Genomic DNA, 23,114 nt, shown 5'->3' with positions numbered 1-23,114 from the left:
CAGCAGTGAGGAAGCGAGCTGGGGCAGTGTTGAAGAGCCTGCTCTGGTGGTGCGGGTGCTTGAGATCTGGCTAGCTGAACAACTCAGCCACCCAGGCCCTGATCAATGGCTTTGAGTTGGCCCACACCAACATCTACCCAAACTCTGAACTACTGGAGCTTGTGAAGGGGCTGTTCCTGCAGATCCAAAGCTGTAAGATCTCCATGGCACAGAGCAACAAGAGAATATATAAGAGAAGTTCCGGTGAGGGTCTAATATTGATTGATAGAATAGCAGAAGCTAGAGGCTTGAACCAGACCAATGATTCATTGCAAGTAAAGATGTGTGGACCAAAGAGTACACTCTGTGGGACACTGGTACACCACCGCTTCCATGACAAGATTTTTTTGTTGTTATTTTTTTCTTTTGGGGTGGAGTTGCAAGGGCAGAGGGCAAATAGAAATGGATGGAGAGATGAGTGGGGTTGTAGTGCATCATGTGGAATTCACGAAGAATCAATAAAACATTTATAAAAATCAGACATAGCTGTGTCTATTTTTCCTAAACTTCATGATGTTGACCATGAATCTCCTATGCATGTAACTTTAAGTATTGTAAATTCATGGCAGGATCATATTTTACATTTACTGATGGAAACTGTAGCTGTGTGATTGTTGACAAGCACTCCATGGGTCAGGTGTATACAATGCACATGTTAGACACAATGGATGAGGTGTGTACAGTGCACATGATAGACACTGACATTGAAGGAAATTAAGTACTTTAATGTAGCACTGTCCAATGGGGTATATATTAAAATGACACAGCAATATGTCCAGTCTTAAAATAAGCTGTATTTCTTAATTTAAGCTAAGACAGCATGGACATTGAACTCTTGGAAAAACCATGAAATGTAGGATTATATTAAACTTAATATGACTGAGATAAAACTGAAAATGCTGTGTTATCCTGAGTCATGAAGAAGCAGGATGTAGAAAACTTAGGTCCCATTATATACGCAGTTATGATAAGCCAGCACATAGTAGCATTTTTGTATTAATAGTGTAGGTGATAATGTCAAGTTTTAATATCAAGACATTGTCATATATATGTTACAATGAATATAACTCTGAAATTCTTGATATATTAATTACCCCAAATCAATCAGTAGGTATTGTGTTTTTTGTTTGTTGTTTCCTTGACAGCGTAGGCTCTTTACCTTACTAGCCTGGAACTTTCTATGCATTCCAGGCTAGCTTTAAATTCACGAAGATCCACCTGACTCAGTTTTCAAAGTGCTGGAGTTAAAGGCATATGCCCAGCTGACATGTAGCTTTAAAATATCATTAAAGCTCCTAAATTATATGCAATTTAAAACAATAATTTGTTTAGAATTTCAAAATATTTAGAAACTATGGAACTTCAACTGTCCCTAGACCTAGCCTTACCTCCTTAGCATCCTCCTAATCTGCTCCTTCCCCATTTTTAAATGTAAAAGAACTTCAAGTTCAGTTTATGTTATCTACGTACTTATAAGTATCTGCTCATATACTGGAACATGGTGAAACACCTAGGAGCCACACCTTTAAAGAAAACAAACTCTTCCTTCCCCAGAAAGCTCTGCACAGTTCCTTAGGTAGGAATAAGGGCTCATAAAGCCCTTTGCATATCATACTAGCATGTTGGCTGGCTGAAAATAGTATTGCAGCTATAGCTGCTGTGAGGTTATGTGGATAATGATCTTGCCATATTCAAATGAGACTGTTTTACTCTGAATTTGGCCCTTGAATTGTTCTCCCTGTTCTCTGGGTCTTGTAGTCTCTCCATCACCTCTTTGGTGGTGATCCCCAAGCACTGGGGAGGGTGTGATGGAGATGCTTCATTTCTGGTTGAGCACTCCTCAGTCTAGCATTCTCTGTACATTGGCACTTGGGATTTTCTGCATTAGCTACCATGGACTAACTGCACAAAGAACCTTCTCTGCTAATGTCTGAGAGCTGCCCAAACATGATACAGATACAAAAGAGAGGGTAATAGGTTCACCCTTGGGGCCTGTGAGCTCCCTGCTCATGGTTTTTCAGCCACATTGTCAGTACCAGGAATGTTTTTCCTCCTGTGTACTTGGGCCTTTAATGTGATATGTGTTGTTGCTCCCATAATATTTATAACACTATTGTATCTATAGATATATCAAGTTCTGCTTTTCATTTTTGTGGTTCTGGGCTTTCCTGTATGGGTAACATGGTTGAAGTGCATTGTCCTTTTATTGAGATGGATCTTGCTGTAGTGCGTAGTGAAATATCCAATTTCAGCTTCTGAAATAAGTAGGAATATGAATGTGTGCAGTCTAACACTGGTGTTACTTCAGTATACAAGGTTAAGAGGACGGGAAAGGTTAACCAGAAAAACGTTCTGAGAGAGCCATGGAAACTTGTGATTCTGTAATGAGTAAGTATGACATTTGAGGTATTTGAATAAATTACCTTGCGTAGGTAGTTAATCATGCTCCCTGAGACCATAGGTATAATGTTTGGGGAATCTGCCAGATTGTGGAGGTTTAAATGGGCATGGCTCCCATTGATTAATGTGTTGAATATGTGGACATAGGGAGTGACATTGTTAGGAAGTGTTGCCTTGTGAGAGGAAGTATGTCACTGTGGAGGTGGGTTTTGAGGTCTTATATGCTCAAGCTATGCCCGATGTAGTACATAGTTTCCTTCTGCCTGTGGATCAAAATGTAGAACTCTCATCTCCTGCACACCATCATGTTTTCTGCCATAATAACAATGGACTAAATCTCTGAATTGGTAAGAGCCTCCAAGGAAATGTTGTCCTTTATAAGAGTTGCTGTAGTCATGGCGTCTCTTCACAGCAATAAAACCCTAACTAAGACACAGATGTTGTTGGCCAGGGAGGCCACAGACATATATTTAATGGTGAAAGCTATTGTTATTTCTCCTGGTTGCCTGGCAGAGCAAGAAGTTAAAAAACCTACTGCTGCCAGACGGTCATGTGGGCCTGTAATCTCAGCACTCAGGGAGGCAGAGGCAGGCAGATCTCTGTGAGTTCAAGGCCAGCCCAGTCTACAAACTAAATCCAGGCTCATGGTTTTTCAACCTTGTCTTGAAAAACAAAAAACAAAACAAAACCCCAAACCAAACAAGCAAGCAAACAAACAAAACAAAACCCCAAACCAAGCAAACAAGCAAGCAAGCAAACAAAACAAAAAGGCCCAACAACCTGTTGCTGAGGGAATCATGGCATTCTTGTTGCAAGACAAAGAACATTCAAGGTACACTTGTCCTGGAATCTGTTGCAGGATATTTGATCCCATTGTGAACCCTGAGATTGTGAATAGTAAGAAGCCATCTCTAGCTGTGGAATGGCTCAGGCCTAGCATAACACTTTTGATCCAAGAACTTTCTGTTTATTGTAAACAGGTGGGTGTGGTGTGGCTCAGCCCTAGCACACCTTTAATCCAAGAGTTTTCTGCAAACAATAGCTAAATAAAATTAACCCTAGGTTAAGAGGAGAAGCAAGAAACCAGCTGGCAGGGATTAAGTAGAAAGAAGGAATTTTGAGAGAAGAATATTCAAGACAGTGGAAAGAAGAAGGAGAATTCTATCCTTTGGGCTTTTGGCTCTTTGGCTTTTTCCCTCTGGGACATGAGCTGAGTAGGAAGGTCAGCTGGGTGCTTTCTCTGCCTCTCTGAGTTAGCACATTTTCACTCCAACATCTGGCTCCTGAGTCTTAATTGGTAAATTCGAACAATTTGGATGTTCATTCTTAAAAAAAAAAAAAGCTTCTCCCTTGCTTGTGAGTTTTCATATTATCTGAAAGTGTTAAGCAAAATGCTGGAAAAGAAGAATTATTCATAGTCTCACCCAGCTGAGGACACTGCCTGCCACAATACTGACTGCCAGAAAAAATGTGACACTTGTACTCTTGTCTCTAGGATTGTGGAGACACCATCTCATTACTCATTGGATTTATATCATGACCATTCATGGATGGCTCTGTTAACTGAGTCAAATGCATGTCAGTAGGGAGGTCATGGATTCTATATATGGAAATGCTATTTTTAAAAGTGGGCTCAATAGCCAAAATCAAAGTAAATGGAGAGATACTCAAGGAAATTCCTCTAAAATCGGGAACAAGGCAAGGCTGCCCACTCTCTCCATATCTCTTCAATATAGTACTCGAAGTTCTAGCCAGAGCAATAAGACAACAAAAGGAGATCAAGGGTATCCAAATGGGAAAGGAGGAAGTCAAATTATCCCTCTTTGCAGATGATATGATAGTGTACATAAGTGACCCTCAAAACTCCACCAGAGAACTCCTACAGCTGATAAACACCTTCAGCAAATTGGCTGGATACAAAATTAACTCAAAAAAGTCTGTAGCCTTCCTATACACAAATGACAAGCTTGCAGAGGAAGAAATTAGGAAAACCACACCCTTCACATTAGCCACAAGCAATATAAAATATCTAGGAGTTACCCTAACTAAGCAAGTGAAGGACTTGTATGAAAAAAATTTCAAAACTCTGAAGAAAGAGATTGAAGATGACCTGAGAAGATGGCATGATCTTCCTTGGTCATGGATCGGGAGAATTAACATAGTAAAAATGGCCATCCTACCAAAAGCAATCTACAGATTCAATGCAATCCCTATCAAAATACCTACACAATTTTTTAAAGACATTGAAAGTTCAATTCTGAACTTCATATGGAAAAACAAAAAACCCAGAATAGCTAAAACAATCTTGTACAATAAAAGGTGCTCCGGAGGAATCGCTATACCTGATCTCAAACTGTACTATAAAGCAATAGTAATTAAAACAGCATGGTACTGGCACAGCAACAGGCTGGTTGATCAGTGGAATCGAATCGAAGACCCAGATATGAATCCACACACATATGGTCACTTGATTGTTGACAAAGAAGCCAAATCCATTCAATGGAAAAAGGATAGCATCTTCAACAAATGGTGCTGGTCTAACTGGAGGTCTATGTGTAAAAAAATGAAACTGGACCCATATTTGTCACCTTGCACAAAACTCAAATCCAAGTGGATTAAAGACCTCAACATAAGCCAGAGACACTAAGCCACATAGAAGAAAAAGTGGGAAAGAGCCTGGAACATATTGGCACAGGAGACAACTTCCTGAACAGAACACCAATGGCTCAGGCCTTAATGTCAACCATTAATAAATGGGACCTCATGAGGCTGAGAAGCTTCTGTAAGGCAGGAGACACTGTCAAGAGAACAAAGCGACAGCCTACAGACTGGGAAAAAATCTTCACCAACCCTACATCTGACAAAGGTCTAATATCCAAAATATATAAAGAACTCAAGAAATTAAACACCACCAAACCAAATAACCCATTTGAGAAATGGGGCTTGGAACTAAACAGAGAATTCTCAACAGAGGAGTATCAAATGGCTGAGAAACACTTAAAGAAATGCTCAACCTCCTTAATCATCAGGGAAATGCAAATCAAAACAACTCTGAGATTCCATCTTACACCCATCAGAATGGCTAAGATCAAAAACTCAACCGACACCACATGCTGGCGAGGATGTGGGGAGAGAGGAACACTCCTTCATTGCTGGTGGGAATGCAAACTAGTACAGCCACTTTGGAAATCTATCTGGTGCTACCTCAGAAAAATGGGAATAGGGCTTCCTCAAGACCCAGCTATTCCACTCCTTGGAATATACCCAGAAGATGCTCCAGCACACAACAAGAAAATTTGCTCAACCATGTTCATAGCAGCCTTATTCATAATAGCCAGAACATGGAAACAGCCTAAGTGTCCCTCAGTAGAAGAGTGAATAAAGAAACTGTAGTACATATACACTATGGAATACTACTCAGGTATTAAAAACAAGGAATTCCCAAAATTTGTGGATAAATGGATTGAGCTAGAAATGATCATAATGAGTGAGTTAACCCAGAAGCAGAAAGAATCAAATGGTATATACTCACTTATATCTGCATACTAGCCCAAGGGGCATGTCCCACGAAAGCCTTCACTTACCAGGAAACTGAGACAGAGGGGAAGGCATCCTATTGGGACTCTAAATGAGAGACGCATGGGAGAATAGCAAAATAAAAGGATACAGATGGTCCTAGAAATCTACAAGTAGAACAATATGATAGGCAGATTTGGGCCCAGGGGTCCCGCTCAAACTAAGGCACCAGCCAAGGACAATACAGGAAGTAAACTTTAAACCCCTTCCCAGATCTAGCCAATGGTCAGAATATTCTCCACAGTTGAGTGGAGAGTGTGATACGACTTTCTCACGTACTCTGGTGCCTCACATTTGACCATGTCCCCTGGAGGGGGAGACCTGGTGGCACTCAGAGGAAGGACAGCAAGTAGCCAAGAAGAGACTTGAAACCCTATGAGCATATACAGGGGGAGGTAATCCCCCTCAGGAACAGTCATAGGGGAGGGGAATAATGGGAAAATGGGGGGGGGGAGGAATGGGAGGATACAAGGGATGGGATAAACATTGAGATGTAACAAGAATAAATTAATAAAAAAAAACAGATGGCAAAAAAAAATAAAATAAAATAAAATAAAAGTGGGATCATTGCTATAATGCCAGGTAAAGATTTAGGTTTCTTTCCCACTGAGATTTTGTCTCATGGATTTAATCCCAGGTGATATTGCTGTGGCTGGTGGCTTGCATTCATACTGTTCTCCATTTCCTTCCAAATCTGGCTGAATGTATGAAGGGCTGTGAACTCATGATCCATTCATTCTCAGGGCATCATCTCTGAATGTCCATGTTCAAAATGCTCTACACAGGAGATTATTAAGGGATATTTCATAACATTACCAAAAATGGCATAATTACTTAACCAAGAAACATCATAAACTATCAAAGAAGTATTATGTACACCATGGTACGAGGAATAATTTCTGAAAAAGTCACACATCACAGACACAATTTTCATTCATGGTAGTGCTAGGGTCCTGGTAAGCTGCTGAAGAAAGACTCTAGACTCAGGCAATATGCAAAAGCAAAGAGCCGTTATTCTGTAGAGATTTCCAGCATGCAGGAGCAACCACTTTGACAAATGGTAACCCTGAAGGGAGTATGGGGCACAGACAGTGGTCAGCCACTCCCTCAAGTTCTGTGTCCTGCTTTACAGGCAGGACAGATAGTAGGTTAAGGGATTTGTGGCTGGGTTCCTATTTTTCTTTCCTCAGCTCTTCCCTCCTCTAGACCTATGACAGGGGTGGCCTCCTTCTCAACCATCTGACCACAGCCTATCAGGTCTCATTAGGATAGCCTGCATCCCCTTCCTCTGTACTCAGAATACTGCCCTGCCAATGGGAAGTAAGCAAATTGAGGGCACCAAAGTTCATAACAGAGGAAGTCCCCACCTCCCACCCCCTGAAATGGAGAATGAGCTGTCCATCAGCTACATCTGAACAGGGGGTATAGGTACTCTTCATGCATTGACCTTGGTTGATGCAGGTTCTCCTCGGTCAAGATCTCTTTGTAGAGCTCCTGACCCCTTCTGGGGCTTCCATCCTCCCACTGTTCCATACAACTCTCAGTACTCCTCCCAGAGAGAGGCTGCCAGTCCTAGAATCTATCCCAATCTTCCACTGGGTAGAGTCTCTCAGAAGACATCTATGTCGAGCTAATATCCATTTGTAAGTGAGTATATACCATGTGTGTCTGGGTTACCTCATTCAGTATGATCTTTTCTAGTTCCATTTGCCTGCAAATTTCAAGATTTCCTTGTTTTTAATAGCTGGGTAGTATTCCATTGTGTAAATGTACAGTTTCTTCATTTGTTCTTTAGTTGATGGACATCTGGGTTGTTTCCAGATTCTGGCTATTATGAATAAAGCTGCTATGAACATAGCTGAGCAAATGTCCTTGTTATTTGGTGGAGCATTTTTGGGGCATATGACCAGGAGTGGTATAGCTGGGTCTTTAGGTAGAAGTATTCCCAATTTTCTGAGACAGAACCAGACTGGTTTCCAAAGTGGTTGTACAACTTTACATTCCCAGAAGCAATGGAGGAGTGGCCCCTTTTCTCTACATATTTGCCAGCATATGCTTCACTTGAATTTTTATCTTACCCATTCTGACAGGTGTAAGATGGAATCTCAGAGTTGTTTTGAGTTGCATTTCCCTGATGACTAAAGACTGAGCATTTCATTAGGTGTTTCTCTGGGATTCAGTGTTCCTGAATTGAGAATTCTCAGTTTAGCTCTGTGCCCCATTTTTAAATGGGATAATTTGGTTTGGTAGTGTTTAATTTCCAGAGTTCTTTATATAGTTTGGATATTGGCCCTTGGTCAGATGTAAGGTTGGTGAAGATCTTTTCCTAGTCTGTATACTGTTATTTTGTTCTCATGACAGTGTCCTTCACCTTACAGAAGCTTTTCAGTTTCATGAGGTATCATCTATTAACCGTTGGTCTTAGAGCTGGAGCTATTGGTGTTCAGTTCAGGAAGTGTTCTCCTGTGCCAATGAATTCAAGGTGGTTACCCACTTTTTCTTCTAATATATTTAGTGTGTCTGGTTTTATGTTGAGGTCTTTAATCCACTTGGACTTTAGTTTTATGCAGGGTAATAAATATGGATCTATTTGTACTTTTCTACATATAAGCATCCAGTTACACTAGCACCATTTGTTGAAGATGCTTCTTTTTTCCATTGTAGGGTTTTGGATTCTTTGTCAAAAATTAATTGTCCATAGGTATGTGGGTTTATTTCTGGGTCTTTGATTCGATTCCATTGTTCAACAAGCTTATTTCCCTGCTAGTATTTTGGCATTTTTTTTACTGTTGTTCTATAATCAGCTTGAGATCAGAGAAGGAGATTCCTCTGGAAGCTCTTTTATAGTACAGGATTATTTTTGCTAATTCTGGTTTTTCATTTTTCCATATCAAGAGAATATATATCTTTGCTTCTTCTAATATCTTCTTCAATTTATTTCTTCATAGACTTGAAATTTTTTCAAACAAGTCTTTCACTTGCTTGGTTAGAGTTACCAAGGTACTTTATATTATTTATGGCCATTGTAAAAGGTGTAGATTCCCCAATTTCTTTCTCAGTGTGTTTGTTATTTGTATATCTTGGTTTAATTTTTCCTTTGATGGTACGAAGTGTTCTTTCTCATCTCTTTTGATTAACTTTGGTTGAATCCATATTTTATTAGATATTAGAATGGCTACTCCAACTTGGTTCTTGTGTCCTTTTGCTTGGAAAATATTCTTCCAGCACTTTACTCTGAAGTAACATCTATCTTTGTGGATAAGGTGTGTTTCTTGTATGCAGCATAATGCCAGCTCCCATTTATGCATCCCTTCTGTTAGTCTGTTCTTTTTATTGTAGAGTTGAGTCCATTGATGTTGAGAAAAATTAATGACCAATGACTGTTAGCTCTTTTTATTTAATGTTGGTTGTGGTGGTGTGTTTGTCTAATTTTTGTTTTGCTAGCGAAGTTAACTGTTTTCTGTTTTTTTCCTGGGTGTAGTTAGCCTCCTTGGGTTGAAGTTTTCCTTCTAGTATCTTCTGTAGTGCTGAATTTGTGTAGAGGTACTGTTTAATTTTTTGTTGTTTTTGTTGTTGTGAAATATCTTGTTTTCTTCATCTATGGTTATTGAAAGTTTTGCTGGTTATAGTAGTCTGGACTGGCATCTGTGGTCTCTTAGGGTTTGCAAGACATCTGCTCAAGCCCTTCTGTATTTTATAGTCAGTGCTAAAAGTCAGGTGTGATTCTAATAGGTTTGCCAGTGTATGTTACTTGGCCTTATTCCCTTGTCACTTTTCATATTTTTTTCTTCACTCTGCACATTTAGTGTGTTGATTATTATATCGCAGAAGGATTTTCTTTTCTGGTCTACTCTATTTGGTGTTTGTAGGGCTTTTGTATGTTTATAGGCATTTCTTTCTTTAAATTGGGGAAATTTTCTTCTATGATTTTGTTGAAAATAATTTCTGGGCCCTGGAGCTGGGCTATTGGTATTTAAGTTATCAATAAGGCCTAATAATGTTTATTATCAGGTTTATACTTATTATTACTACATATAACCAGCTAACAACAAATCGAGACACAGACACTTGTTATATTTTGAAATAGCCTTAGTTAACCTGGGGCAGGGCAGACATTACTCCTTTAAACTACTTCCCATAGTGGGACCGGTATGGGATACCTGTTCCAATCCAATGCATTCTGCTTCTACCAATTTCTACCAAGCTACCTCCCATCCCAAATACTTGCTAATGTTTTTCATCTGGGCCAAGTCTCCGTCCATGCCGGCCATGTGCTTCTCTTACCCCTAACCCATGATGGCAGGACCTCCTTCTCCTCTCCTCTCCTCAGGTCTTCTTCTTCCCAAGATTCCTTCTGTCTCCCCATGCCTGGGAACCTTAGCCACACCTATCCCATTTGCCCTGCCCAGGTATGATAGCTTTTTATTAATTAGCATCAAAATACATCAGAGCAATCCCCAACACTGGGCATCTTCTCTTTCCTTAATTCCTAGTATTCTTAGGTTTTGTCTTTTCATGGTGTCCTTGATTTCTTCTATTTTTAATGTCAGGAACGTTTTAGCTATAACAGTTTCTTTCATGGTTGCATCAAAGCCTTCCACTGTATCTTCTACACTTGAGATTCTTTCCTACATCTCTTGTATTCTTTGGTGATGGTTACCTCTGAAGTTCCCGTTTTTCTCTCTAAGTTATCTCTCTGCAGGATTTCTATTTTCATCTTCAGATCTTCAACCATTTTATTGATTTCCTTCACCTGATGTTTGCATTTTCCTGAATTTCTTCCAGTGATTTATTAATTTATTTCTATAAGCCATTGTCATGGCCTCTCTAGGATCCTCAAACTGTTTGACTATATATTCTTGTATTTCTTTACACAGTTTATTCATTTCATCCATATCATCTTCATAAGGAAATATTTGAGGTTGTTTTATTGTGTTTCAGTTCTTTTTGATTGTCCAGGGTCAATTCCTTTAGGATAACTGCGTTCTGAAGATACCATATTACTTTGGCTTTTGTTGTTTGTATTTTTACATTGGCATTTGTCAGCATGGCTGCCTCTGTCATTGTGTGGTAGTTTCTGGTGTCCTTCACTGTCCATTGAGAATAGCTCACAGTTGAAAGGGTATAGGCTGAGAACCTTCCCCTACAGGGAGCAAGGAATCCTTCTGTTAATCAGCTGGGTGGCCTGAGGTCAGACCTAGAGATTTCCCAGGGACCAGGCAGCTGACTTGAGTTCAGATCTACCTGTATTCTACACTGAGGTGTCTCCTCTCAGCAGGGCCATGTAGACACTGCTGTATTGTGGCCCACAGTTCAGTCTGAGACACAGAGCACAGGTGCTGTGCAAAGAAGTCATGTGCCTAGACCCTAGAGACTGTGCCTGCACCTGTGTGGACTCAGAAACTTTCTGTGGATTGGCTGGGTTACCTGAGGTCAGACTCACATGTCTTCCACACCATGGGGTGTTCTCTGAGATGGAAGATCCAGAAACTCGTGTTTTGTGACCCACAGTTCAGTCTGATACAGTGCATGCATGTACACCAACATGTCCAGATGCTGGAGGCTGCATGCCTCCTGATATACCCAAAATCTTCCTTGGATTAGCTGACAGGTGATGTTAGGTAATGTCTACATGTGACCCACACCGTGAAATCCCAGTCCCTGGGAGACCCAGACACTGGTGTTTTGTGACCCACAGATCAGTCTGTGAAACAGTACTTTCTGATGCATTCCAGTATGTAGCTAGACACTGGAGACTGTGTGCAGGTCTACAGGCACTTAGGTACTTTCTGTGGAATAGCTGTGTGACCTGAGGCCAGATGCATCTGTGTTCCATTCCATGTGGTCCCCCTCTAACCTGGGAAACAGCAGCACTGGTGTTTTGGAGTTCTCAGTTTGATTCTTTAGTCTCTATACAGTCACTGCTATCCTGCTGATCAGACACAGTGTATGATTGGCACCATTTTGGATCCCTCTGGATGTCATTTTTTTAAAGAGCCGAGTAATATTCTATTGTATAAATGTACCATATTTTCTTTATCCATTGTTCAGATGAGGACACCTAGGTTGTTTCCAGTTTTTGGCTATTATAAATTAGACCTCAAAGAGCATAGTTGAACAAATGTCCTTGAGATAAGATGGAGCGTCTTTTTCTTATATGTCCAAGAGTAATATAGCTGGATTTTGAGGTAGGTCAATTCCCATTTTTCTGAGGAAGCACCATATTGATTTCCATAATGGATGTACAACTTTGCACTCTAAGCAGCAATGAAGGAGTGTTCCCCTTCCTCGGCATCCTTGGCAGCATGAGATGTCACTTGTGTTATTGATCTTAGCCATCCTGTCAGGTGTAAAATGTTAGCTCAAGTAGTTTTGATTTGCATTTCCCTGATGTCTTAGGATGGGAAACATTTTAAAAGTCTTTCTGGGCCATTTGAAACTCCTCAGTTGAGAATTCTGTTTAGATATGTATCCTATATTTAATTGGATTATTTGATTTGTTGTGTCTAGTTTCTTGAATTGTTTATATATTTTGGATACTAGCCCTCTGTCAGATGTGGAGTTGGTGAAATTTTTTTCTCATTCTGTGTGCTACCTGCCATTTTGTCCTATTGGTGGTATTCTTTGCCTTCCAGAAACTTTGCATTTTCATGAGTCCCATTAATTAGTTCTTTTTTCAAATCTTAGTCCCCATGTTACCAGTCTTCTGTTCAGAAAGTCACCTGATGTGCCAAGTTCTATCAAGTTCAGTGTGTCTTGTTTTATTTAGAGGTCTTTGATCCATTAGGACTTGGATTTTTTTTCAGCAGGGTGATAAATATGGATCTATTTGCATTCTTCAGCATTCAGATGTTCAGTTTGCCAGATCCATTTGTTGAGCATGCTTTGTATTTTCCATCTGTCATTCTGGCTTCTTTATCAAAAAACAGGTGTTCATGAGTGTGTGGATTTATGTCTATATTCTTGTTTCAATTCCATTGGTCAATGTGTCTGTTTTTATGCCAACACCATGCAGTTTATTACTATAGCTTTGTAGTACGACTTGAAATCAGGTTGTTGATACCTCCAGCAGTTCTGTTATTGTTCAGGATTGTTTCATCTATTCTGGATATTTTGCTTTTACACATGAAGTTGACAATTGTCTGTGTAAGGTCTCTAAAGAATTGTGTTGGAATTTTGATGGGGATTGCTTTTGAATTTGCAGATTCCTTTTGCTAGGATCCCATTTTTACTATGTTGATGCTACTGAACCATGAACATGGGAGATCTCTTCACCTTCTGATATTCTTCAAAGACTTGCTGTTTTCATCTTACAAGTACTTTACTTTCATGGTTCAAGTTACCTCAAGATATATTATTTGTGGCTATTGTGAAAGGTATTGTTTCTCTGATTTCTCTCTCAGTCTGTCATTTGTATGTAGTGTGCTATGACTTTCTTTTTTCTTTTGACACACTCTTCTATCCAGCCACTGTGCTGAAAGTGTTTATCAGATCTGGAGTTCCTTGGTGGAATTTATTGGGTCACTTATTATATACTATCATATTATCTTCAAAGAAGGATACCTTGACTCCTTTCTTTCCAACTTGTATCCCTTTGTCTCACTGCTCTAGCTAAAGCTTCAAGTTCTATATTGAGTACATTTGAAAAGAGTGGACAACCTTCTCTTGTTTCTGATTTTAGTGGAAGTGCTTTGAGTTTCCCTCCACTGATGTTGCCTACGGCTTACTTAAATTGCCTTTATTATTTTGAGGTAGATCCCTTATATCCCTAATATCTCCAATACTTTTATCATGAAGGGGTTCTATATTTGCAAAGACTTTCTTTTTTGGCATCTAATGAAATGACCATGTGGGTCTTCTTCTTTCAGTTTATTTATATGGCAGTTTATATTTACTGATTTTCACATATTAAATATTTGCTGTATATCTGGGTTGGTGTTTATATGATCATGATACATCATCTTTTTTATTTGGGCTTGAATTTAGTTTGCAAGTATCTTATTGAGTATCTTTGCATCTATATTCATAAGGGAAACTAGTCTGTAATGCTTTCTGTTGAGTCTTTATGTGGTTTGGGTGTCAAGGTAACTGTGGCCTCATAAAACAAATTGGACAAATGCCACTTCTATTTCTATTTCGTGGACTAATTAAAGGAGTCTTGTTTTCAAACTCTGTTAAAATTCTGAACCAGAATTTTTTGGTTGGAAAACTTTTAGTAACTGCTTCAATTTCACTAGGGATTATAAGATTTTTTCACCTTTTAAAATATTATTTAAATACATTTATTTATACAATTTATCAGCTCCTGCCTCTTATCTTCCTGTTCTTACCTCCCACCCTCTTACCCCTCCCCACTTCTCCTCAGAAATATTGAGACACCTCTATCTGGTATCAACCCACCCCAGAACACCATTCTCATCAAGATTAAGCACATCCTCTTCCACTGAGTGCCGTAGCCCAGCTACGGAAAAGTGATCCAAAAGTAGGCAACAGAGTCTATGTCAGGGACAGCCTCTGATCCACTTGCCAGGGGACCCACATAAAGACCAAGCTGCCCATCAGTTGCATATGTGTTGGGGTTCTAGATCCAGTGCTGCATGCTCTTCGGTTGCAGCTTCAGTCTCTGTGTGGGCCTAGGTTAGTTGTCTTTGTTGGTCTTTTTGTGGTGTGATTTTCTCTTCTGGGACCTTCTATTCTTCTCTCAACTCTTTCAAAAGACTCCTGGAGCTCCACCAAATGTTTGTCTGTGGGCTTCAGCATCTGTTTTGATCTGCTTCTGGGCTGATGACAGTTATGCCAGGCCCCTGCCTGCATGCATAGCAGAGTTTCACTAATAGTGACAGGGTTGGTGCTATCCCATAGGGTGGGTTTCAGGTTGGGCATTGGTTAGCCAATCCCTCAATCTCTGCTCTATCTTTATCACTGTATACCTTGTAGGTGGGGTAAATTTTGGGTCAATGGTTTTGTATTGGCTTGTAGTCCTGCTCCTTCCACTGGAAGTCCTGCCTGGCTAGGAGGTGTCCACTTCATTCTCCATGTCCCTGACTGCTAGGAGTCTCAGCTACAGTCACCCCATATTTTCCCAGGAGCCTACCCTGTTGCAGGCCTTCAGTTTGTCCCAGAGACACCTTCTCCACTTGGTTTCCCTTCCCTCTCCAAGGCCTTTTGCTCCTTACCCCTGTTCTTTTTATATTCTTCCCCTCTCCACACCTCTCCCACCCAGTTTCCAATCCTTATCCACTACAGCAGGCCCTGAATTTCCTAACACAACTGAAACACACACACACACACACACACACTCGTACACACACACAACTTAAATCTATTCTTATGAAGATGATAGAGGCCTTTAAAGAGTAAATGAATAAATCCCTTAAAGAAACATAGGCAAATACAATCAGATAGGTATCTTTAAAGAGTAAATTAATAAATCCCTTAAACAAATACAAGGAAATACAAGTTTTTATAACTTCTTTATCTGACCTTGATTTAACTTTATTTTCATTGAATTCTAGAAAATTCTTAATTTCTTTATTTCATTTCTGCTCCAGTGGTCATTGAGTAGGGAGTTCTTTAGTTTCCATGAATATGTAGGCTTTCAGTTGTTTCTCTTTTTGTTGAGTTCCAGCTTTAATCCATGGTGTTCTGATAAGATGCAAGGGGTTATTTTGATCTTCTTGTATCTGTTGAGGTTTGCTTTGTGAGTATATGGTAGATTTTGGAGAAGGTTCTGTGCAGTGCTGAGAAGTAGGTATATTCTTTTGTTTTTGGGTGAAATGTTCTGTAGATAATAGGTCCATTTGATTCATGACATCTATTAGTTTCATCATTTCTCAATTTAGTTTCTGTTTTGATAATCTGTTCATTGGTAAGAGTGGGGTGTTGAAGTCTTCCACTATGACTGTTTCTCTGTGTAATTTAAGCTTTAATAATATTTATTTTGACACCCAAAAGTCTTGCTTCACCCCCCCCCCCATATACAGTCTTACTGTGTCTAAGCACATTGGAGAACCTTATGATTTATGGGTGTGGAGTCACTTCCTGTTTTGGGAATGCAGGATGATGACTACAATGTTATGGCAGGTGATGCTGTCGCCAATACTGATTTACTCTTCCAATAATGCACTAGGAATGACAGGAATCAGAAAACCTTTGGCATCACATAATTTATGACAATTTATTAAAATTTATGAGCTTATTACAACTTGTGGTAATTTAGTGCAATTTATGCTGGTTTATGATTATTAGTGATTAAGGAAGCACACAAAGTGGGTTCCTAAGGAAAAGGAAGTGGACAGGACTGGATGTGAATGAGACTGAATAGTAAATGAAGGAGGCGAAAGAGGAAACAAAGCAGACAGAACAGGAAGTAAAGGAAATGAAACAGGAAGCAAGGGAGATGGAACAGAAAGTAAAGGAGACAGAAAAGGAAGCAAAGCAGATGGAACAGGAAATGAAGGAGACAAAACAGGAAGCAGAGAAGTAATAAGAAGCAAAAGAGAGAATAGGAAGCAAAAGTGACTGAACAGGAAGTGACATGATGTCATGTGTGAAGATGTCAATAACAGCCACCATGTTGGATCCCACATGGACACCGGGAAGCATTGTGCCAGGAGCACTACTGATGTCTGGGAGCACTGTTCATGGAGCATCCCAGAGTCAGGGAATACTGGATGGGTAGTTCCACCTTGTTAGGGACCACGATGGACAAAGAACTCCATTATCAGCCAGGAAGTACTGTGGGAAGCACCACTTGTCAGGGAGCCGAGTATGGTGAGCACTATTGTATCAGGCAGCATTGTGTATAGGGCACCCCACTTGGGGGAGCACTGTGTGGGGAGTACTTTAGTGTCCCAGAGCACTTTCCTCCGCCATCCACCATCTGAGAGCACTGTACAGAGAACCACTCAGAAGTCCTCCCCGGTGCAGCCACACAACGGGAAGGTGCCGCAGCATGGCTGCAGCCATGGCTTCCAGAGCGCTTTGTAGACGGTGAGCTGCCGGGGGGTGGGACTGATCGTGGCGCGGTGGTCCCTCACGGCAGCTTCCATCTTGCCAAGCACAGTGTCTGACAATGCATCGTTATTCAGAGGCTGCAATTCGCCTGGGTCCCGAGAGAGGTCGAAGAGCAGTGGGGGGTCGTGGTGGGTGACATCACCAGAGCATAAGGTGGAAGGACCAGGGGTCACGTAGTGCACCTTCCATACCGTGCTGCCTGCATGGGCAGGGCCAGGTGAGCCGGGGATCAGAAAGACACATGCTTCCCCAACAATTACTGTTCCCCTCCCACTTCCTCTTCCCTTCCCCCTACTTGTGTCCATCTGCCTCCACTTCCAGTTTTTCTCCCTTTTGCTTTCTGTCTGCCACCTGTTCTTTCCCCACTTCCTGTGCCCCCCCTGTACTTCCTGTTGCATTCCTATTACCTTCCCCTCACCTTTTGTCCCTACTCCCTCACTCCCTGTCCCAATATCTGCCATGCCCTCCCAATTCCTGTCATCTCCACTTCTAGTGCCCTTCACACCCACTTCCTGTTCGATAACTGTTCTTCCTGACTCACTTCCCCACTTCCCATCCCATCCCCACTCACAATCCCAGCCCCCACCTTTCTGTCCTGCCCCCACTTACAGTCTCTTTGGTACCAGCGGACACTGTGCAGGAAATCCCCACAGTAGTGGAACAGGAACTCATGCTCGTGTCGGGTCATGTGACCCTGCAGCAGTGGCATCAGGTCAAGCCCGTCAATCACCCTATGAACAGGGAGAAAGATGGGATTTCCTTGCATGTATCAATCACCCATCAGAACAAACCCACAGTGACTGTCCATCACTCCTCAGGACACGCCCACAGTGGGTGCCAATCGCTCATCAGGACATGACCACATGGCTGTCAGCCACATATCAGGACAAGCCTATAGACTGTAAATTACCCATCAGGACATACCATAGCCCTCCTGCCAGTCACCCATCAGGGTGTCAATCGCCAACCCAGACACAACCACACAACCCGGACAATCAACCATCAGGACATGCCCACAAGTGGTGTCAAACAACCATGAGTATTTGCCCACAGCCCTCCTGTCACTCACCCCCCAGGACCTGCCCACCTGTCCCAGGGGAGGATTCCTCCGCCCACGTGAGCCAGCGTTGGGTATAGGTCCATCTGGCTAGTGGGCTCATCCAGGACTAGTCCAGCCTGCAGCACTGTTGGCCATCTGAAGATGCCAGGTACCCGGACTCCGCCCTCCCATCCGCCCATGCCGCTTCCTCCTGTCAGGTAATGCACATGGCGACCGGATGGGGGGACCAATGTAAAGGGAAAGCAGTACAGGGTTAGAACTCTGCTCTTTTCTTGAATTTTCACCTCCAACCTCCAGGCAGTGACCATCCACCAACACCCCCAGGCGTGCAGGGATCCATCACTCACCCCTGTAGACTCCGTTCCAGCCACCTGCGTAGGCCCAGCCCACCCGAGCATCTAGGCGGCCACCGTTGTCGGATGTGAAATAGACAAGTGTCTCATTGGTCAGGAACTCCTGGTCCAGGGTGGACAGGACCTTTCCTAAGGGAGGGGGCGGGGCTAGGAGTGAGCACATGGATGTAAGGGCAGGGCTTGTGTACACATGAATGTGCAATGTGCGGCCTATGTGGGCACGTGAGTATGAGGGCGGGACATATGAGATGTGCGGTGGGCTGTGCCTGACGCGTCACTCACCCACCATCCAGTCCAGCTCCTCCACATTGTCACCATATGCCCCGAACTTGCTTCGTCCCCGGAAGTCCCCACGTGTGGGTAAAGGTGTGTGCACGTGCAGGAAGGACAGGAAGAGCAGGAAGGGGCGGTGCTTGTGCCTGTGTTGGGACTCACACATCAATCATCTTTGGGATATGCCCATAGACACTCCCACAGCCTGTCAGTCACCCAGCAGGACATGCCCACAACCCTCCTGTGACAGTTACCCATCAGGACATAGCCTGTCAATCACCCATCAGGACAAGCCCACAGTTGGTTTTCCCTCACCCCTACTCCTAACCCATCAGTCACCCTGATGACTTCACCTGTCGACGAAGCCTAGCGCCTCCCTCAGCATTAGCCCAGGGGCCCTGGTCTCGTCAGCTGGCTGCTGTATGATGTCATGGTTGCGCATAATGATGCAGTTCCACCGTCTCACAAAACCATAGCTGCTGAACCATGACAGGAAGAAGAGGGCAGCCACAATACCGGAAGTGGCAATCACAGACCCAGGTACCAGAAGCCAACCTGCCAGGCGGACCGTGAGCAGAATGAAGAAGAGGGCCAAGATCATGGCTGAAGTCACCCACAGCCACATGCGCAGTCGCAGGTGGATTTCTGGGGTGGCACCAGCTCCACAGTCTCCCAGCAGCCCTAGTGGCATTCCATAGAAGTAGTCAAAGCCGTGGTTGAGTGGGTGGGCGCAGTGGTCTCCGCGGGACACGCAGCTCAGGCCCAGATGCCACTTCCCTGTGGGGGTGGGTGGTGACATCACTGCCATGTCATTGCTTTGTCACAGGGACAGCAGGCACATGTATCCAGTCACCCTATGGCTGTATGACAGGTGTATAATGTGCTGGCTGTGGATGACATCACTGCGGGAATGATGTCATTGCAGGGACGTTAGTGCCATGTTGTGGTATTAACAGTGATGTCATAGTGGCCTCAGGTGCACATTCCCTTTTCATAGGTGTATAGTATTTAAGTTTTTAATGATGTCATTGAGGAGGGGCTGTGGACGTGTCCTGGTAAGTGATTGATGTATGAAGGTCATGACCTGGAAGGGTGAGCTGTATGAACCCTTTCCTTTGGTTGTTTGTGACAGTGACAGAAGTAGCCTTGGGTCGTGGGAGAGTGACAGGTGTTAATCAACTGATATCCAAATAACATGCACAGCAAAAAGTGGCCAGATAGGATGCCTCACCCTCAAAGGCTCTCACACGGCTGCAACAGGGCTTTATCCTGCCCCTTCACAGTATGACCTTTACCCTCCCCAACACCTTCTCGTCTATGACCCCACCCCTACCTCAGTCCTTACCTGTGACCCCAACCCTTCATGTTCTCCCATGCCCCCTCCACTTCACCAGGGGCCCTTCTTCCACTCTTACTCACCTTTGACACAATCTCAGTCTCTCCTCACCTATGATGACTCCTCCTCACCCATGGCCCATCCACCACTCAACTCTGCCCTGGCTCTGACCCCCTCCCAAACAACCATCCCACTCCCCTCTCCCTCAATGCCTGACCTCTCCCTCTATGTCCAACCCCAAACTGATGTCCCACTTGCTTCCCTCCATTAGCCATGCGCCTTCTCCCATGGGCCATGACTTCAACAAAGGCTCTGCCCTCTCATCAATGGGCTGGCCCCACTTCTCCCCTGCCACACTCCCTTATGAATGTCCAACCCCCTTTAACCTGCCCTACCCCCTCACCAATGAGCCCAGTGCGGTATCCCCGCTGCTGCAGCATCTTGGCAAATGTTGTCTCATTGCTTGGGAGCCCACCGGATGCGCCCAGCCACGTGATGTCACGAAACATGTCATTAGAAGATGCCATTCCTGGGGTCACAGGGGTTAGGAGGTCATGGTTGCTGCCAAGCCACTGTATCAGCCTGATATCAGCATGCACAAGATGCCACGATGGTATCAGCAATCTCAAAACAGTCTTCATGACACGAGAACCCATTGGATGTGGCATCCTGTTCCACCATAATGATGCCATCACCCCAGGGTCCCTGACAGATAGTTGTATGTGGATATGCAAATATATGCAAATTTATCAGAATGCAAATTAGCGTGTGGAACTATAGGCCCATCAGAGGACCAAGTCTGTACTGGGAATCTGGGAGGTCATATGGTGCATTCTGTGTAAGCCCTATGCTGAGTGTGATTGCTGATGAGAATGTCACCAGCCTTGTCCCCATGCACCTTAGGGGTATTGCTTCTTGAGGAAGGCTGTGCCATGCATGCTGGGTAATTTACACTTTACTTGTGATGGCGTACTGTCCTGGCCCCATTCATGTGGTGACATCATGGCTACCACCACCACTCCCTTTCCCGAGTTACACACCTGAGCGCACTGGGTACCGCCCAGTGAGGAAGGCCGCTCGGCTGGGCGTGCACGTGGAATCAGCTGCCAGGTGCTGAGTCAGCATCACTCCCTCCCGTGCCAGCCGGTCGATATTGGGAGTGCTGTTGGGTCAAGAGGTCACACATGGTGGGCGCGGCAGACAAGGGTCATGGGGTCCCCTCCACATATCAATGCCCCATGCCAGCCAGTCTTGGTGTAATCGATGAGCAAAATGAACTGTCAATCATCATTACTGACAGGTAAGGGGAAGGGACAAAGTCATTGGGGTCACCAGTACACAGCTTAAGCAATATGACTGTTACCCTGGAGTGCTGATAAGGCGCGGAGCAAAGAGGCAGGACTAAGTATACCTGATAGAGCTGTTCCCATAGCAGCCTATGTCACCTACACCAAGGTCATCTGCCATGAGCAGCACAATGTTTGGCCTGGAGTTCCGGGTCATGGGGTTGTCAAACCGGTCCATGAGCACACAACAGAGGGGTAGCCACAGCCAGCTGGTCCTGTGGGAAGTGACATCAAAGGGCTATCAGGACATGCCCACAGCCCTCCTGTCAGTCACCCATCAGGACAACGCTCATAGTCCTCCTGTCAGTCACCAATCAGGACACGCCCACAGGAAGTGGCTTACCAAGTGCTCAGCATCTTCCTTTTGGGTCTGTGTCCAGGAGGCTTCTGGGTAGCAGCTTCCTTGTAGCTAATCATCATGGGACATTAAAAAAAAATTATATAGCCGAGGGGGGTGCCAAGACATGTTGGGAAATTTTCATGGTGGATGACATTATAGGAGGAAACGTCATGACATCATTAGCTCTGCTTCTCCTCACCCCTGACCCCTCCCATCCCTTGCATATCCTTGATCCCTGACCTCCACAATGGGGAAAGAGAAGAACCTGCTGTTCCACGCAAGGTATGCTGGGAAGATTGCAGGAAACACCACGATGTGGGAAAATGAGAAAATGACGTCAACTACCGTAGGCCCTTCCTCAACTGATGAAGTCAGGAACCCCAGGGCTCCCCAATTGATGACATCAGCAACACTGGCCCCTCCCTCAAATTACGTCCTGGGTAAATTAAAGTCACTAGATGGTGGCACAGGAAATAACAGTAATTGATGCCTGGGGTTCACAGGGGAGGAAGTGGAGGGCCAGGGATACAGTCAGGATGACATTATCATGTCACATGGTGGCAGTAGCCAGGAGTCACCTGTGGTCAGAGGTTAAGTTCAAAGTGGACGCAGCCTAGTGTTTAATTTTCCTATCATTCCCTTGGAAGGGAGTTAAGCAGCTAGTCCGGCAGGGTCGGGCCAGGTCGGCTTATTACGGGATGCCAGGCGACATCATAGTTAACAAGGAAAAGGCAAAGAAATTTACATATGCCTGCCAATCAAACTATCAATTCCCATCATGCTTTGGACACAGCTGTCAATCACACACATCATTTTCTGTCATGTCTCTGACAGTCACAACTGTCAATCAAACTATCATTTCCCATCATTCCCCACTCCCAGTCACAGTTAGAATCATTTCCCATTATGTCCCAGTCACAGTTGTCAATCACCAATCATTTCCCATCATGCCCCAGTCATAGCTGTCACCCACACTCATCACTTCCCATTGTGCCTCAGTCTTACCTGTCACTCACACTGATGATTTCCCATCTTGACACAGTCATACCTGTCAATCTCACACATTATTTCCAATCATGACCGGGATCCAGTGCCAGCTTTTCCAGTTGTCAATCAAATCTTCCTCATTTACGTACAAACCAAATGACATCAATCAATCATTTCCCTTCATAACCAGGACCCAGTCACAGCTGTCAATCAAACCTTACCTCTTTCCCACCTTGACCAACTGACAGCAGTCAATCAATCCACCCATTGTTACCCCTCAAACCCCCACACCCCATGAGAGGCACACAGTAGAAGGATGCCCCTCCCCCTGCATTGAGATGATAAACCAAGGACCCTTACCCAGGACAAGCTCCGTCTGGTCTTCATG

General features: G+C 43.5%; 1 protein-coding gene across 1 annotated transcript; it reads right to left on the bottom strand.

Annotated features, from left to right (window-relative positions):
* Window positions 1–16,872: 16,872 nt before the first annotated feature.
* Window positions 16,873–21,900, bottom strand: Arsh (arylsulfatase family member H). The gene is made up of 10 exons (XM_051149394.1): window positions 21,743–21,900; window positions 21,465–21,614; window positions 21,094–21,215; window positions 20,457–20,582; window positions 19,071–19,494; window positions 18,727–18,863; window positions 18,439–18,573; window positions 18,119–18,281; window positions 17,641–17,762; window positions 16,873–17,230 (listed from the first exon to the last, which is right to left on the bottom strand). The coding sequence occupies exons 1-10, from the start codon at window positions 21,817–21,819 to the stop codon at window positions 16,923–16,925; spliced, it is 1,764 nt and encodes a 587-aa protein (XP_051005351.1). The 5' UTR covers window positions 21,820–21,900; the 3' UTR covers window positions 16,873–16,922.
* Between the last annotated feature and the right edge of the window lie 1,214 nt (window positions 21,901–23,114).

Source organism: Acomys russatus, chromosome 7 (genome assembly GCF_903995435.1).
Source record: "Acomys russatus chromosome 7, mAcoRus1.1, whole genome shotgun sequence".
Taxonomy (NCBI): Eukaryota; Metazoa; Chordata; class Mammalia; order Rodentia; family Muridae; genus Acomys; species Acomys russatus.
Note: the sequence above shows the minus strand (reverse complement) of the source record. Positions and strands in the feature narration are given on the sequence as shown.

Bases quoted from the DNA above. Each gene is read 5' to 3' on its own strand.
- Arsh (XM_051149394.1), bottom strand. From the start codon at position 21,819: ATGATGATTAGCTACAAGGAAGCTGCTACCCAGAAGCCTCCTGGACAC. The intron at 21,216-21,464 runs GTATACTTAGTC...TTGACCCAACAG, and splicing joins TATGGGAACAGCTCTATCAG to CACTCCCAATATCGACCGGC. The intron at 18,282-18,438 runs GTGAGTGATGGA...ATTACCTGACAG, and splicing joins CTGGAACGGAGTCTACAGGG to GAGGAAGCGGCATGGGCGGA.